Source organism: Diabrotica undecimpunctata, chromosome 8 (assembly GCF_040954645.1).
Source record: "Diabrotica undecimpunctata isolate CICGRU chromosome 8, icDiaUnde3, whole genome shotgun sequence".
NCBI lineage: Eukaryota > Metazoa > Arthropoda > Insecta > Coleoptera > Chrysomelidae > Diabrotica > Diabrotica undecimpunctata.
In genome coordinates, this window is record NC_092810.1 from 114559578 (window position 1) to 114578885 (window position 19308).

Genomic DNA, 19308 nt, shown 5'->3' on the forward strand with positions numbered 1-19308 from the left:
AACATGCGGTTTGCGCCATTTTGTTACGAATTTAATCCAGTTCCATTATAATTTACAATAAATAGGTGTTTCGATTTAACATTTTGAAGAAAAACAAATTTTAATTTTTTCTATTTGAAAGTACCCTCTACCTATGACAATTAAAACTAAATGCACTTACTTTATAGTAGATGTAAATTAATTCATCCACACTCTTTCTAATGACACTAATTTCGTTAAAATCGGTTGATCCAAACCAAAGTTATAGGTATTTATCCACAAATAGTTTCCCACTCTCCCCCACCCTTTATTTAAAAAAATAAAAAAAAAATATTTGAACAACTTTGTGCAGAATTTAGGCCTCCTTCTAGTTTACTTATTTAACACTTGGTATAATTGGGCATATTTCCCAAAAAACTGGTTTTCAAAGTTTTTTTCACAGGTTACGCCCCCTAGCGGTTAACTCAGAAACTTGAAAGTTATTTCCGGCGATTTCTCTTGGCCACTTTTACTAAGGAATTTTTTCTCCTAAAGTTATAACATGAATGGTTTCTGATATATAGCCGAGAGATCGGCTTATTGGACCACCCGGTATATATAATTATCTAGCTAGGGACAGCTCGAAACTGAAGTGGAAAATCAAATGAATAGAGCAAATAGAGCGGCAGGCTGCCTGAATGAGACAATATGGAGAAATAAAAATATTGGGAAAGAAACGAACGAACAGCAGAATTTACAAAACAGTCATCACACCAATAATGACATACCCGGCAGAAACAAGACCTGACACAGAATGGACAAAAGGGAGGTTAGAAACAGCAGAGATGAAAACACTTAGAAAAATTGATGGTGTAAGACTCTATGGATCAATATTAGAGATCAATACTACTTAGTAATAGATTTAGGATAAGGTTGTATAAGAAACAATGACTAATGAAAAAATGAGTAAAAATTGGAAGATTGGCGAATGGATTTAGTGCCCGCAATCATATAAACTCTAACAAACAACAACATCAAGACTCTATGGGACAGAGCTAGAAGTACAGATATACGACGTAGATGCAAGGTGGAGAACATCAAAACTGGGTAAGAAATAGAAGAGTAGAATGAAATAATCAAATAAGCCAAGTGACAACAAATAGAGTAGTAAAGACGGCAAGAGACGGTTCCCCAATAGAAAGACGATCAGTAGGAAGACCACAAAAATGATGGAACGACAACTTACTGGAAGCACATTAAAAAACAGACTGAGTTATGTTTATATGAAAAGAAGAAAAAGAAGAAGACTTGAACTGTCAACTTCCTGTTTTTATATATTTTCTGAAGTTCTAAACCTTACGAGATATTTCCGGATATTTCGATGATATCTTTAACATTTTAGGTTTTTATTACGTCTTCTTTTTCGTAAGGGACTTGTTCTATATGGAATAAATCTTACAGATACTTATCGTAATACTGCTTCATCTTTTATAGTTATTCGTCTCGAATAACTTGTCTACCAGAGACCGACTGAAGCCAGTAGTCAGACAGGGTGCATCAGTTTCATGGTATGACGCTTATCTATTGATATAAATTTATTCTAGATGAAAACTTCCAGTTTGGTTGAAGTTTTGGACAAAGTCTTTTCTGATGTTCGGGATTATATAACCATACTAGATCACTTCTTTCAAATGGTATCCCTGTAATATGCATGTCGAGCCTGACCTTGGCTTTATAATAAACTTTTACGAGCATATTCGCAGACTTTTTTTAATTTTTCTTAAAAATGTTCGATAAACATTCTTCTTTGCAGGGAGGTATTATTCCAAATAGCTGATAGCTAGAATAAACGTGAAACTCAAAAAAATTTTAATAGAAATTACAACCAAAATTAAGAAAAAGAAAAATACATCACAAAGTGATCCAACAAGTCAACTCAAATCTAAGAAAAGAAGGACAAGAAATCTTAACATTAGAAGATGTCAATGAAAAGTGGAGCAATATTTAGAAGGCATTACTAAAGGCTGTAGAAGAAAATTTAAAGCCTGAAAAACAGAAGTGGATAACTTCAGAAATTCTAGCAATAATGAAAGAGAGGATAAAAGCCAAAGGGAGAAATGAGCTAAAATATCATGAACTACAAAGAAGAAAAAAAGTAGAGATAAAAAGGCCAAGGAAAAGTGGTTAACAGATCAATACATAGAAATAGAAGAGTATGGCAGAAAATACGACAGCTTTTATATGCATAAAAAAATAAAAGAACTAACAAATAGAAAAAGCGAGCACACTATAGGATACTCAAAGATGATAATGGTAAATTCATTGCAGATATCAAAGATAAACTAAGATTTTGGCAAGAATACATAATGAAACTATTCGTCAATGATCGAATGATACAAGAAGAATGCGCGAATTAGAACAGGCAATTAGAAATGCAAAGACCGCAAAATCAGTAGACCCAGATCACATACCTACTAAGCTAATTAAATGTATTGACGAAAAAACACTGTAGATACTTTTAGACCTGTTTAACAAAGTATATACAACAGGAGTAATACCCGTAGATTGGTTGCTGTCCACGTTTGTAACACTACCAAAGTCAGTACATGCGACAGAATGCTCCCAGTACATAACATTTTCCTTAATAAGCCACACACTTAAGGTATTCCTCAAAATAATACATGGAAAACTATACCTTAAAATAAAAAATAGAAGATATAGATGACACCCAGTTTGGATTGGGAGGAGGACTAGGAACGAGAGAGCCTCTGTTCGCTTTTAACGTTCTCGCGCAAAGACGACTAGATATGAAATAGGATCTTTATGTCTGCTTTATAGATTATCAAAAGGCTTTTGATAAAGTAAAACATCAGAAACTCGTAAAACTGTTAAAAGAAAAGAATGTGGATAATCGAGATATACGGGTTATTGTCAATCTGTACTCGAATTAAAAAGTAAAGGTTAGAATCAAAAATGTCGATACAGAAACTATGGAAATCAAAAGAGGTATTAGGTTACGTGCTGTCCCCATTGTTATTCAATTTGTACAGCGAAGCTATTTTTAAGGAAGCAATATCAGAGGAACAACAGGGAATACTAATAAACGGAAAAATGTTGAACAATATAAGATTCGCAGAAAACACCGCTGTTTTTGCAGACAGTCTAGAAGCAGTGCAACGCTTAGTAAATAAATTACATGAAGTTAGTATAAAAAATGCACTACAAATAAACGTTAAGACAACCAAGCGCATGATTATTTCTAAACAACATATAGTGGGAAGGCTAGATATCGACGGAAAACAAGTAGAAATAGTAAATAACTACAAATATCTGGGAACCTGGGTAAATGAAGACAATGACCAAGGTAGTAAAATAAAGACACACATTGAAATTGCAAGACAAGCGTTTATAAAATGAAAAACAATGTTTGTTAATCGAGACCTTCCTCTGGAGCTGAGGATAAGAGCGTTAAGATGCTACGTGTTCTCGACTTTGTTGTATGGAATGTAAAGCACTAAAAGTGGATAATAGAAAGAAGTTGGAATCATTTGAGATGTGGTGTTATACAAGGATTTTGAAAATACCTTAGAGACAACAAGTTACAAATGCAGAAGGGTTAAAAAAGCTACAAAAGGATTGCGACCTCAGTAGATCTTTTCAGAGCAGCCGCCAATAAGGTACGGATAGCTGTGACGATAGCCAACCTTCGATAGGAGAAGCAACTACAAGAAGAAGATTATTCCAAAATAAGATCTTGAGAAAGCTCCCATTATTTTTTGGTGATTATTATCGATGGAGAATAACAGGATCTATAGGCTAGCAGGAATAGGAGAATAAGGAACTAAAATAATCCAATACTTTTGATTATTAGCTACAAACATTAAAAAGTATTGACAAACAGTTTTATTATATTCTCTTGATCGTTCCGTCTAATTGCGGATAAACAGGCGTAGAGGGAATTTTCTTAATGAATGAGATTTTCATTAATTCTTGCCATAATTCTTATTCAAAATTTCGTCCTTTATTAGAATTTACACTAAAAAAAATACATATGTCTTTATATGACGTGTGAATGCTTCTATCACTGTAATCACTTCTTGATTAGAAAGGAGTACAATTTCAGGCCATTTGCATCCATAGTATGTCCTCTCTATATCATCGGAAGTGGATTAAGAATATTTACTGCAAGTCATTAAAATACTTTCTGGGTCCCTCCTAGGAGTCTATTGTATTCGATAGACTTTTTAACTAGAGTTTAAAGGCACTGCAGATTGTAATTTGATCCGTGGCCTGCCCAAATCCCTGCGTCATTCACGTCGTACCGAAAATGTTCTTCTTTACCGTGCCTACCATTGTGAAATTCAACCTTATCTCTGGGTAGCGATCCGTGGTATAGCTTACATAATCCCAGTTTAAATTTAGTCACTTTGACATACCGAAGTGATAGATGCCCACCCTTGCTTCGTGGATGCGCCAGATTGAAGCACCAAAAAAGTTACTTGTTTAGATAAGTTTAGATACGTATAATTTGTGAAGAATTACTCTTAACAAAACGTGAATTCAATTAGCTTGTCTTGCTCTAATGTCTGAGTCTACTCATCAAGATCTATCGGGTATATTCTAAAGTTGTGGCTTGGTAATCAATTGAGCCTAAACAACTAGGATTGATATTTAATCAAACCATTTTAATCGTTGTGTTGTTAAAAAGATAATGAGAACGATCGATTTCATCACATAACCTATCGTTTGGCTGTAAAACGCAAAAAACCGATATTTGCGACCTTTTACCTTGAATAATTTTTGTGCAGTTGTGAAGTGAATGGAAACTTTTTACATTTGATTATTATAAATTTTTAACTTTATGCGAATTTTTGTAACTTTTAATGTATATCTATCTCTATAAGGTTATTAATACGAGTATAATTTGCTTAAAGATGCCAAAGCCAATTTTATTTACCTATATGCCCTATATTAATATTAACCGCATCCCATTTAATAATGCCCGAGATAGTGCCAGGCAAAACTAAAGAAAGAACAAGGTCTAAAAACCCGAAAAAATAATATCAGGTTAAAAAAGATGCAAAACATACTAAATGGAGATTAAGACAAACCACCACTAAAGGAAAACTTGAACAGTCTGCAAACAATTTAACTGTGAAGTGGTGTCGACTGAAAAGCCAACCTATTGGCCAACCAATCAAAATAAAATCTCTGATCTGATTGATTTTCATAATCAAAAATATTGTTTCTTGAGCGTTAAGAAGGCCTGGGATATAAATTCGGATCATTTCCTCATTCTCCTTACATTTAGTGACGAAATTATATGGAAACCCTGTTGCGTCACAATTTCTCAAGCGAAAAAGATAATGCATCAAAAATGAATCCATTGGTACCTACTTTAGCAAGTTAACAGCTGAAAAAAGTAGTTTATATTCTGTGTGAAAGGCCACCAAATGGCCCAAAGAACCTATACCACATAATCCATTAATCAGAAATATTGATAAAAGCTGGGCTCGCACCAATGCTTAAAAAGCTAGTCGATTTGCACAGAATCTCGAAAATATCTTCCAGCCAAACAAAGATTAGAACTTTGTCAACACAAATAGTTTTAAACCAGATTTCTTGAAAATTAAATCTGCTAATACCAACGCAATTGCGACAGTGGTATAAGAGAATATGGTCCATAAAAAAGCTTTAGGGTTCAATCTAATAATAGGCAAAATAGTAAAACAATTATCAAAGAAAACCACTACTAAGCTTTCATATCCATTTAATGCATCATTAAGACTAAAGTATGTTCCCAAAATGTGGAAAGTGGCAGAAGTCATAATGACTAAAAAAAAAAAATTTTCCTATTTCATTTTTGCCTTTCAAAATTATATGAAAAGATCCTAATGAAAAGAATAAACATCATCATCAAAGAAGAGGGACTTATAACAATACATCAGTTTGGCTTTAGTGATAATCATTCATTGATAGATCAGGTACATAGAATCACCAACATCATTAAATAGGTGCTAGAGGGAAAACAAATATGTTCAACAATCTTCCTGGAGGTGGTCCAACAATTCGATAAGGTATAGCCTGAAACCCTCATCCATAAATTAAATATAGCACTTCGAAGGCAGTATTCACAAAAGTCGGGAATTGGAGTCGTATTAAACTGAAAGACACTTCAGAATACAACAAGAGGATACCTATACAAAATTAAAAGAGATAAGGGCGGGAGTCACGCAAGCAAGTGTACTCGGACCAGTTCACTACTTATACACTAGACGATATCCCTGAACTCGAAAATGGAATAATCGCAACATTTGCGAATGATGGAGCTAATCTGGCAGTGGAAAATAATCATGAAGAAGTTGAAAAAAAATTACAATCTTAAGCGAACAAGATCGATGATTGGACCAAAAAATAGAAAATAAAATTGAATAAGACCAAATCAGTACATGTTGATTTCACTAATAAAAAAAAGCAATATGTGCCAATTGAAATTAATAACACCCATTTCCCTGTTGTAGATACTGCAAAGTACCTGGGTATGCATCTTAATGAGAGACTTTGTTGGAAGGTTCATATAAAGAAAAACGAGAGAAACTTGAACTGAAATACCAAAAATTATACTGGTTACTTGAAAGAAACTTAAAGTTCTCAGTAGATAATAAACTTTTAATCTATTAACAAATTCTCAGACCGGTATGGTCATACGGTGCACAGCTCTGTGGCTGTGTCAGCAAGAACAATATAGTATTAAGGAGCAGCATCGAAGCCCCTTAATACGTTAAAAATAGTTACATTAACTGAGACTTGAAAATGGAGACTGTTAGAGAGATAATAAAGAATTATACCAAATGAATAAAGGAGAAGAAATAAAAAATACGCTACTGAGGCTTTATATACCTATTCTTAGATATAAATCTAAGACTACCAAAAGTATAATAATAAAACGCAGATATTTTATACTATTTTTTAATAACAAAATATGCCAAAAGTTATATAAAAAGATAATGAAATACTTCTTTGTAATATAAATATTAAACTACAATAAAAAATACAAAAATACTGTTACAAGTTTAACTTCTATTTCAACTTCGAACCATTTTCGGAGCGTAAAATATAAGTTTATTATAAATAACTTAAATACAGGATATGTTACAACATTCAGTACTCTATCATTAAAATTATGGAAGAAATCATATATGCTTTCAGTAAAAATTGAGTGGATATTATCAAATTTTAAATACGAATGGTAAAGATTAAATATATTTAAGATGTAAAAAATGCATTTAAAAGCTTTTCAAAAATGTTAAAACTACTATAAAACAATATAGTATTAGGTAATAACGATCATTTCTCTTAGAAACAGCAATTATCAGTTTCTCCAATAATTTTAGAAGATACTACTTTAATCTTTGAGTTCGCTTATTTACAAACCATTACGTCCTAAAACATATTTTAATACCTAATGATGCTCTTCTTCTTGGTATTGACTACCATCTTCACCTTCCAGATGTCCTTCATCGACATCTTCTTCCAACGCTTGTTGCTGTTCCAGTTGGTGATACTGCGATAAACCATGATCTTCTTCCAGATGATGCTGAGGTACATGTTGCTCTTCAACGGGTTGGTGTTCCAGATGCCTTCCTTCTATGTGTTTTGTGGGACCTGATTTGCGGACAACTGCGTTGAATCCACTGTGTTTGTCAGCTGTGTAGTCCACAGTTCTGATAGATCCATCGGGTTCTACAAGAGTGTATTGGCCTTTGACGGTATCTCCGTCTCTGGATTCGTGTTGGCTCTTGATATCACCAGTGTGGTAGTCGTTGACTCCATACTTGAAGGAATACTTGGCCGGTGCCTAAAAATACAGAATAAAATGTAAATATATTTTGTTAGCAAAAGATTCATGAAATATGAAAATATATTTGTACAAAGAAGAGTATAAAATTATCTAAATTTTACTCTATAAATGAGCACTAATAAATATTTTTAACTGTAATACTATTAAACCAGAACAAAACTGAAGTTTATACCGCTCTCGCTAATTACTACTTTTGCTTGTTTTGCACTATTATGGAGTTATTCTAGGTAGTGCAGTTGATCAAGGTAATTATTAATTTCGACCCCTAAAGGTAAGTGAGTCCCTTTATTAAGATTTTGTTATATCGGTTCTTTTTCATTTTGTTAATCTTTGTTATGTCACTAAATTATGAATTACAATTGATAAAAAGCTACAAGCACTTCATATACTAAAAGAGATGTGCTAAATAATGGTAAATGGATCAAAACGTAATTTTCAAAGTTTGAAGGATTCTAAGAAATATTGCGAAAAATACTCTTTCTGTTTTCTACCGATACCAAATAATTATTTAATGTCAAGTTCTCTTTTAAGCTAATTTAAAGACATTTAAAGACATAAGTCCAGTAAGACCAGTTTCTTATATCTCTGAACCATGAATCTTACTTACTATTAGGTCCTTCTTGACCTTAAATTTTGCCCATCATAGTGTATTTATTATCTGCTTCTTGTAGTGCCTCTCCGTTTCTGATGTTGGCGACTATCATGGCAATCTGTATTTTGCAAACTGCTGCTCTGAAAAGACTTGTAGTTGTTGTGTAAAACCACGTACGTAAATTTTTCAGCCAGGAAATCTTTTGTCTTCCTGGTCTTCGTTTAACTTTTACTTTTTCTTGTAGAATTAATTGCAACAACCCGTATGACCCATATCTTTCATTCTGTCCCGTAGAATAAATATTCGCCCTTTCTCTTTCTGTCCGGTACACTAAATATTCTGTTCTATGTTGACAGAAAGGCTAATTCCATCATATATTTAAGGAACATTCTATTACATCTGTGCTAACTCCATGCAGTCCCTTCCTACTTTCTCTCAATCACCTTTAATGATGGGATTATTTTTTGTTTATAATTAAAATTTATAAAAGAAGTTAGGAATTATAATAAGCTTCATTTTATGGTCTGCAACATTCTCATGGGGTGAGTACTTTCATTGTAATCTTAATTCTATAATTCTAAGAGCATTTTCAATATTCGTAACCTCACTTCTTTTGAAACTACGTTTTTTGATTATATACATATAGGAATCTTAACAAAGAATTTAACTAAGTAATAATAATTATATTTCATTTTGTCCTTGCCATCTGCTATTTGTTTCATTGTAATTTTGAAAAATGGCAAGGAAATTAAACCCTTTTTGATGTGTCTCTAATACAAGCTGTTTCTGATATTTTAGTTTATTGGCTGTATTTAATGGCCGAATTTAAGATTTATTGGCTGTATTTATTGGCCGAATTCAAGTTTTATTGGTTGTATAGAAGACTATTGGAGATTTTTTGGGAAATTTCACAGTATAATATGGAACAACTGTTACAGTGTACAACATACTCTGGAAGACCTAAACGTCTAATCGGGAGGCCACACAAGCAGCCCATTGATGTCATCGATGTCATAAGTATCATCCACCTTATATTCATTGTAAAGCATTGGCAGGGTTGACTATTTCTTATTTTTAATAAATATGATTAGTTAAAAATTGTTTTATATGCTATCAGCTAAGGGTTTACGGTTTGATTTCTAGTTTAAGACAAGACGAACTCACACTTGAGATACTGAGCTAGACGAAGCATAGACGATAAACTCCCATGGTTGCTTGAGGTATTATTTTAATAATATTTCAATTTCTTTAATAATATTTCTTTCAAAGAAAATAAAGTGTCCATTAAAATGGGAACAAGAATCATAGGAGACTTCACCACAACAAAAGGGCTCCTGAAGGGTTGTTCCACATCTCCAACCCTATTCAAAATATACTTAGAGAAAGCATTGACTACATGGAAAAGAAAATGCGAAGGCATGGGAGTACCGGTACGGAACGAATACCTATATACATTAAGTTTTGCAGACGATCAAGTAGTGATTGCACAAGACCAAGACGACCTCAGCTACATGATGAAGAAACTACAAGAAGAATATACCAAGGCTGGCCTAGATATTAACCTCGCGAAAACAGAGTACCTATCTACAAGCGAAGAAGACGTAGAAGATCTACAGATTGATGACAACGTAACAATCAAAGAAAAGGATAAATTCAAATACCTAGGGTTTATAATCACGAAAAAGGCAACAACAGAGGAAGATATTACACAAAGATTAGGACAAACAAGAACAGCAATCCGACAACTTAACTCAGTATGGTGAGATAGACACCTAAATATGAAGACAAAAACGCAGATTTATAAAACATTAGTGCGAATTATTATGACATATGGGGCTGAAAATTGGATCATAAACCAGAAAAACAGCAGTAAGATAGTAGCAACAGAGATGGAATGCCTGCGAAGATGCTGCAGAGTAACAAGAATGTATAGGAGAAGTAATGACGAAATAAAGCAAAGAACATCAATAGAAACAGACATACTAACATATATAGAACAAAAAAGACTAAAGTGGTATGGACATGTAAGAAGAACTAGCGACAGCAGATGGATAAAGAGAATAACCGAATGGAGCCCCATAGGAAGAAGGAAAAGAGGACGACCCCGAAAATCCTGGAGGAACGAAGTAGACGACGCCATGAGTAAGAGAGGCCTAAACGATGGAGAATGGAACAACACAGAGAGATGGAAACGGTTGAGCGAGGAAAGGCAGTGAATACTGTAGAATCCCTAAATATATATATATATATATATATATATATATATATATATATATATATATATATATATATATATATATATATCAATTCTCTTTGGTAGTCTTATCGGTCTCTTAAGGTATAGGAAAGATATACCGTCGTAGTAACCTGATTTTTGTGGGTACTGATAAATCATGGTATTTCAATAGTTTGGCCATTCTTTAAAATGCAGATCTTGCTTAGATATGTTTATGTTTTTACTCTTTCTATTGGTTGACCATTCACAATGATTCTTTCAATTTGCTGTTACTTCTTAGAGATCATCATAAATGTTGTTTTTTTAATGTTCAGTGAATGTACATATATCTGACTCATTTCTGTGATTCTATTAATTAACTCCTGGGGTCTTCATAACTGTCAGCTAATACCACCGATTCATCCACATATCTGATGTTATTAATACATTCGAATTCGGAATTTGAATTTAGGCTTCAACATCCTTTACTGTTCAGTACAGTTCTTCGATATTTAGTGTCTCGCTTAATAGAATCTCAGACAATCTAAGGTACGATGGAAACAATTACCTTTTAATATTTATACCTAACAACAAAAGACGTCGCTGTGCAGGAGAGGGGTGTAGCAGTAGTACTCGAACAATCTTTAGCAAATGTGATGTCGGCATCTGTATTGACTGCAATTATACTTTTTATATAAAGACATTCTAGTTATAATATAAACTAGCGGACCAACTCGACATCGAGTTTTTTAAATGAAATTTTTATTTTGCGAGAAAAATTAAGAGATCAATACAAACAATATAAGCAAGAATATACATAACATTCATTAATAATAATGCAAGTAAAAAGTGTATTCAATATCACGAAATATTTCGTCGAAAACATTTCCGGTGTCGGACCGCAACCGGAAGTATCGAGACCTTTCGATCCATATATACATTGTGGGGTCTAAAACTTAAAGTAAATTTTAACTTCCGGTCATCTCAAAACCGGAAGTGAATTTTTGTACCAAAAGTATATCTTGACAATCTCATACGTAATACTAATAATATTCCGAAAAAATTTTTAATTATCTAATATGGTTTTTGAGTAAAGTGGTGGACAAGAAAAGGGCTTGGCGTTTTAGTATATTAGATTTCATTGTGTTTCTTAAGAATTTATTGTATTTTAGTTACGGTACCGTAATGACCTAGCGTTACATTTATGTAACACATATTTTTTGTTAGTCAATAAATTTTTAGGTTAAAAAATTGGTAATGTGTCTATTATTATACATTTTTATTAAAAATATATTTGTTTCTTTAATAAATTACAAAAAAAAATAACTCGGGTCGTAATGAGTTAAATAAATTCATATCCGAATTCATTAACCGAAATCTTATGTAAAGTAAAAATAAAGTATTAAATGCAATAATTATAAATCTGCTTGGAATAAATTAAGAATAACAATGTATTTAAGTATTTAAAAAACAAATAAAACTTTAACACGTTTTATATCAACTGGTGCATGACTGTATGAGCAAACGGATGTACGCATTTTAATTTGGCAATTATCGAAAGTTGCCAAATAAATTAATGGGCGACTAATCCAATTAGAAAAGGAGAAATTAAACAATAAGTTATTACAAAATTGTGCTCATCGAAGAAAGTAAATGACTTAAGTATATATTGCGATAATAATGGAATTTAATAAACGGACTGTGACCATGTGTTGTCCGGGCAGAGAAAACGGAGATACATTTAGCACATGTTCGATCTGTCAATTGGGATATTGCAAAAACCAATTACCGGCTTTTACTTCTCACAGAAAATGATACAAGTGCAAGATATTGTGTGAAATTATTTACACTTGTAATAGATATAAATGTCAATATCAAATACTTTCTTGATATATGGCCTCTTTAATTATCAGGTGACGTAACTAAGCACAGTTTGTATTTCGCTACGAAATTTGGATTGAATAATACTTCCTTATATTATTACCTACAAAATTACTGAAATATTTTTATAAAATAGTTTCTATCTGGTTATCTATCTACTGCAAATTATTAAATTTTTATATCTCTTGACATTAGACAATTCAATGTAACTTTTACCCTATATGAACTAAAATTAGCCTTATCATCTTAAAAAAGCAATGCAGCAGGCCGTTATAACATCCCATACATTGTTCTAAAAAATGTCTTCGATGTCTTCCTTCCTTACAGTAAAATGGTGTGATTCCTACTATTTTTCCAAAAAGGAAGAAAGATCCACCCTCCTTATTACCAAAGTCTCATCATCCTATTTCTCTTACTAACACTATTTGTAAACTTTTTTAGAAGATAAATAATAAAATACTTCTATGGTATTTGGAAAAATACAATCAAATTCCAAATTTTCAATCCGGGTTTCGATGTAATCGATCCACTCGAGACCACGTTCCCTTCTAGACGTCTACATTTTAACAGCACTTAACGGCCAACAAGGAATAATCACAGTTTTTGTGGGATTTAAAATACCTATGACACAATTTCTAGAAAATCAGAATTAAATAAACTACGTCATTGCAACCTTAACGAAAATATTTTTTACTTCATAGAAAAGTTCCTGGAACCCAGCTCCTTTCAAGTATCTGCAAATGGAAAATCCTTTAGAATCTGTATTCAGAGTCATAGATTACCTTAAGGCTCTTTTATTAGTCTTACTCTTTCATTCTTGCTATAAATGACATGTGCATAAACTTCCCCAATCCGATTTGATACGTTCAATATGCATATGACCTTATTATCTATTGTCATAAGAAAAAACATTAACACTTCCTGCCAACTCTTACTGGTTAGATCTTATTAGCTTTTACTATACAGTAAATTTCCTTTAAAATAAAATTCAAAACCTAGGTTGATCCTTATCACCAAAGAAATCTAAAGTTATTAAATCCAGCAGAAAAGTCACCTCCCTCACCTCACTAATCTCAATCAATAACGAACCCTACCTAGTGTAGTGAATAATTGTAAAATTTTTGCAATGATTTTTAGCTAAACTGGAAATATCACATCAATCTTATCAAAGGTTATTAGACAAAGACCTTAAGTAACTCAACCTAATAAAAGCTCTTTTCCACTTTTGTTAGGGTGCTGATAAAAATTTACTTCTTACAGTCTATAGAGCTCTGATACAATCCCAAATAGATTATGGCTGCTTTATTTAAATGTCCGCATTCGACATAAAATTATTGGATTATGTCCAAAATACTGCTCTTCGTTTATGCCTCGGGGCTTTTTGTTCCAGCCCACAGGAAAGTTTTTACTGCTAAAATAACGAGCCACCTCTATCCCTTAGAAGACAAAATATACTTCTATCATATCCTACTACTATATCAAGTAATCCTTTTAACAACATTTACCATCTTACTACCTCTACACCCGATTATTCCATTAGCAACCCCTCTTGCACAGTTATGGAGCAATTCCCGCAATTACTCGCCCGTCTATTAAAGAACACTGATCTATCCCTCATCCTGGATATCCTTTCTCCATTCACCCCTCCCTTGAACACCTTCCTTTATTTAACACCTCCCTCACCATTTAAAACAACCCCTACATGATACACCCTACTCGTTTACAGAAAGCATTCCTAGAAATAATAGACAAAACAACTTCAAAAAAAACTTCAACTTCCAAAAATTTTTGCAAAGTAGGATACACAGTTACTACTTAAAAAAAAAAGAGGTTCCTTCACTTTTTACCCTCATACAGCATTCAAACAGGAGAGCTGTTTAGCATCCTCCAAGCCTTTAAATTCATTTCCACCTCATTCAAAAATGTAACGATTTGCACCGATTTCCTTTGCTCCATATAAATTATAGCACCGAAAGTTAACACCGATATTGGTAGTAAGCCGGAATGCAAATCAGCCAGTAGATGGTGGACAGATAGCTAAAGTCTTTAAGATTAAATATCTCAAATTGACATGACCAACGTAAATTTTTAAAAATATGAAATATCTTAAGGTATATGTCACTCAATATACAAATTAGTTACAACTTTGTAAAGTGCTAAATTGTAACATGTAGAGAGTTGACGTATGTACATTAAAGGTTAACAGAATCAATACACTGTAAGTATGTAGAATATGGTTGCGTGAATAAGTGTTACGAATATCTTGTACTACCACAGCATTAGTTTAAGCCTTGTATAAACTTATAAAAATTAAAAAACAGCATATCTTAGCCATTTAATAAACACTCTATGCAAACTTTATAGCATAATAGAAGATTGGAGAGAGACAATGCTTCTGCTAAAGAACATCCGAGATTAAAATATGCTTTGTATCAAATGCTTTGTCGAAGGAACTCCGAAGGAAGATGAAAGTAACTTTAGTTTGTATACAATATGGACTGTAAAAGTATCATAGAAACAAATAGGTACACTTCTCAAACAAACTGCATATATGTTTACCAATCATGACAGTATGATTAGTTATTATTTAATTAAATTTGTTTATAAAATCATTCTACGTACATAATAATCGATGTGTTCCTCTTTGTGCAAACCGTGACTTTGTTCTTCGGGAAGTTGGACGGGTTGGTGAAAATGTGCTGTTGTGGCAGACTCTTCCTGACCATAATAATTGGTGTATTGAACTTGTTGCCCTTCGTGATTATCTTCTTGGTGATGGTCATATATTATTCTGGATGTAACCAATAGGGACATTTCTATAAGGACTAGAGGGACTAGAATTTTCTGAAACCAAAAATATATATAAGGATATAATAAAAAGTTTGTGGATTTAAAAATTTATATACCTAAATTTTTATTTGTATGTATTTATATATATGTATATATATATATATATATATATATATATATATATATATATATATATATATATACAGGGTGAGTCACGCTCAACGGGACGGAGCCTACCGGGGAAACGGCTAAAGATATTAAAAATTTCTTTTGCAGGAATACGTAGGTTAGTACCGGCTACAAACTAAAATTTGTGAGATATATACAGGGTGTCCCAATTTGGCGTAATGATATAAACTTATACTTGTTTAAATGGAACAACATGTATTTCACTTTAATTTTAAATTCTACTAAACAAAATAATGTTACTTTATTCAACATTCCCTATACCTATTTTTGACCGGTTTCGATTTATTTGGGTTTTTCTGAAAATGTACTATTCGCGAAATTAATTAATTACACAATATCGCATGAATTTTAATTAACGCCTTTTTGTCAGTTAATTGTCAAGTGTCCATGCTTTACATCAGAATAATTACCATTTGAAACTAATCTACAGAGTGTTCGCAATCTGAAGTGTCAATGCTGTACCATATTTTGTATAATTACTTTCTTAACTTAAATGGGACAACCTGTATTTTACTTTAATTTTGAATTCTAATTAACAAAATAATATTACTTTATTAAACAATTCCTATACCTATCTTTGAGAATTTTTGATTTATTTGCGTTTTTTTGAAAATGCAGTATGTATTCTTGAAATTAATTAATTTTTATCACTTTATTACATAAAGTTCTACTCTAACTTAAACAAAAACCCTGTATTTGAATGTTGTAACAATTATTATAATCAAACTATTATAAAATTTTATATTAATATCTAGTATCTTTAAATCTATTTGCATTGTGTTACCTGGAACATTAAATGTCATTAATTACATAGCTCGTTATTCTAAAGAATGCCATGAAAAAACAAAAGGGACCTAGCTGTCAAACTAATTGTCAAACTATTAACTGTATTGCTTTCAATTAAATAGAAATGGCAGATTATTCAATTGAAGACCGAGTAAATATGATTTTAATACTGGGTGAATGTGATCAAAACAGTTTGTTAGCATCAAGAGTCTATGCTGAGAGATTTCCCTTAAAACGTCATCCTCGTAAAGAAGTATTTGACAGAGTCTTAACAAGGTTTCGTGAAACTGGCAGTGTTGTTTATACTAAACGAAAATTAATAAATCCGATAACTGAAGATGAAAATACCGAATTAGAAGTTATTCAATCAGTTATTGAAAATCCAAATACAAGTACAAGGACGATGGCCAGGGAGATTGAAGTAAGCCAAACTAGTATATGCAGAATTCTTAAAAAATATCAATATCACCCATACCATATTCAAATGCATCAGCATTTGTATGGACCTGATTTTGAACGTAGGTTAGAATTTTGTTTATGGTTTCTAGACAAAACGGGGGCAGATCAACATTTTTTTGATAAAATTTTGTTCACTGATGAATCTACTTTCCATAATAATGGACTCGTGAACCGACATAACTTTCACTATTATAATACGGAAAATCAACATGAATATAGATGTACTGATCGACAAAACCGATGGTCCCTTAATGTATATGGTGGAATAATAGGAGAACATGTGATAGGACCGTATTTTTTTAATGGCCATTTAAATGGACAAAAGTTTTTAAGATTTCTACGAAGAGACTTTTGGATACTTTTGCAAAATATCCCTTTAAATTTTAGAAGAACAATGTTTCTGCAGCTAGACGGTGCTCCAGCACATTACACGCGTAACGTTAGAGAATATTTAGACAGAAAATTTCCCGGAAAGTGGATAGGTGGGGGTGGTGCTGTCAATTGGCCCCCTAGATCACCTGGGTTAACATCAATGGACTTTTTTTTTTGGGATATATTAAAAGTTTCGTTTATCAAACTCCACCTACAACCGCTGAAGACATGAAAACGCGTATTCGTAATGCGTTTGCAACAGTTACTCCAGAAATGCTAAGAAGAGTAAAACAAAATTTTGAACACAGAGTGAGGTTATGTATTGAAGAAAATGGACACCATTTTGAACATGTAATGTAAATTAATTTTTTTCTAGTGTGTTTTGTTTAACTTTATGTAATAAAGTGTAATTAATTAATTTCAAGAATAGTGCATTTTCAAAAAAACCCAAATTAATCGAAAATTATAAAGGATAGGTATAGGGATTGTATAATAAAGTAATATTTTTTTTATTAAAATTCAAAATTAAAGTAAAATACAGAGTGTCCCATTTAAGTTAAGAAAGTAATTACACAAACTATTATACAGCATTGACACTTCGTATTGCGAACAGTCTGTAGATTAATTTCAATTGGTAATTATTCTGATGTAAAGCATGGACACTTGAAAATTAATTGACAAAAAGGCGTTAATTATAATTGATGTGATATTGTGTAATTAATTAATTTCGCGAATAGTACATTTTCAGAAAAACCCAAATAAATCGACACCGGTCAAAAATAGGTATAGGGAATGTTAAATAAAGTAACATTATTTTGTTCAGTAGAATTCAAAATATAGTTAGTTATAGTGAAATATAGGTTATTCCATTTAAAAAAGTATAAGTTTATATCAGTACGCCAAATTGGGACACCCTGTATATATATCACAATTTTTAATATCTTTAGTCATTTCCCCGGTAGGCTCCGTCCCGTTGAGCGTGACTCACCCTGTATATATATGTATATATATATATATATATATATATATATATATATATATATATATATATATATATATATATATATATATATATATATATATATCAGAGCTGTAAAAGATACTTTTTAAAAGTATCTAGATACTTTTAAGATACTTGAGGCAAAAAGTATCTTAAGATACTAAGTATCTAAGATACTTTTTTGTGAAAGTATCTAAAGATACAAAATACCGGAAAAGTATTTAGAGTAAAAATATCTTAGATACTTTTAAGTATCTAAGATACTTTTGAGTATCTAAGATACTTTTAAGTATCTAAGATACTTTTAAGTATGTAAGATACTTTTATGTATCAAAGATACTTAGATGCTTTTCTAGTATCTAAGATACTTAGATACTTTTGTAGTAACTAAGATACTTTTAGGGTATAATAAAAAGGTACTCGGTACTCTACTACTCTACAGTAGATTGTCGATACTTTTGTTTTAAAAACATTATTTTAACCCTTTAAATTATCATACAATTTTAGTTTAAGCCAGGAGCTACTTTGAAATGGTATACTTTGGGCTTTGGGCTTATAAGAAATAAAAGACGTTAAGTTATTACAAACTTATAACTATGTATTGAAAACAAAAATCCAACATTAAATTTTCAAAACAATATAAAATAAACATAAATTCGTGTTTTAAAAACAGCATAAGATCCATTATGCATTAAAAACAGAACATTCAACATAATTAAATTTTTAAACAGAATAGGATAAAATATAAAAAATAGTAAGTAAATAAGTAATTTTGGTAGCTAATAACTATATAGTTAGTATAACCACTAGCTTTTAGTAAAACTAAATTTTTAAAAGTATGATCAGACAAGGCATGACGTCGGGGTGAATTAATAAAAGTTGCAAAAGAAAACATTCTTTCAACAGCTGCAGAAGAAGGTAATGGCGTATTGAACTTTTTAAATAATTGTTCTATAATATTATATTTTTTTAACATTCGTATGTTGGTTTCAGAATCGGCCAAATATTGTAATAGTTGCAGCTCAGCTTGTCGTTTATAATCTAAATCAGTATAGCCAGTGTTTTCGTTTTGCGGTTGAAGATCGGAGTATTCGGAGTTAATATCAAATTCAAAGAAGTCGTCTCTCCAGCTACGGCCGGCGCGACAGGTTGAAGCTTGTCGGATCATGAAAAGTATCTATTTCTCAGGTCCTGAGTATCTAAGA

The 19308-nt window shown here is 31.9% G+C and overlaps 1 protein-coding gene across 1 annotated transcript in view; it reads right to left on the minus strand.

Moving 5' to 3' along the window:
• Positions 1–6918: 6918 nt before the first annotated feature.
• LOC140447883 (uncharacterized) overlaps positions 6919–19308 on the minus strand; it is a 41575-nt gene continuing 29185 nt past the window's right edge. Inside the window, exons 2-3 of the mRNA XM_072540795.1 lie at positions 15130–15351; positions 6919–7816 (exon numbers count right to left, since the gene is read on the minus strand). Of these exons, the coding sequence (XP_072396896.1) occupies positions 7421–7816; positions 15130–15351 (618 nt within the window). The 3' untranslated portion in view covers positions 6919–7420. The remainder of the gene's footprint in view (positions 7817–15129; positions 15352–19308) is intronic.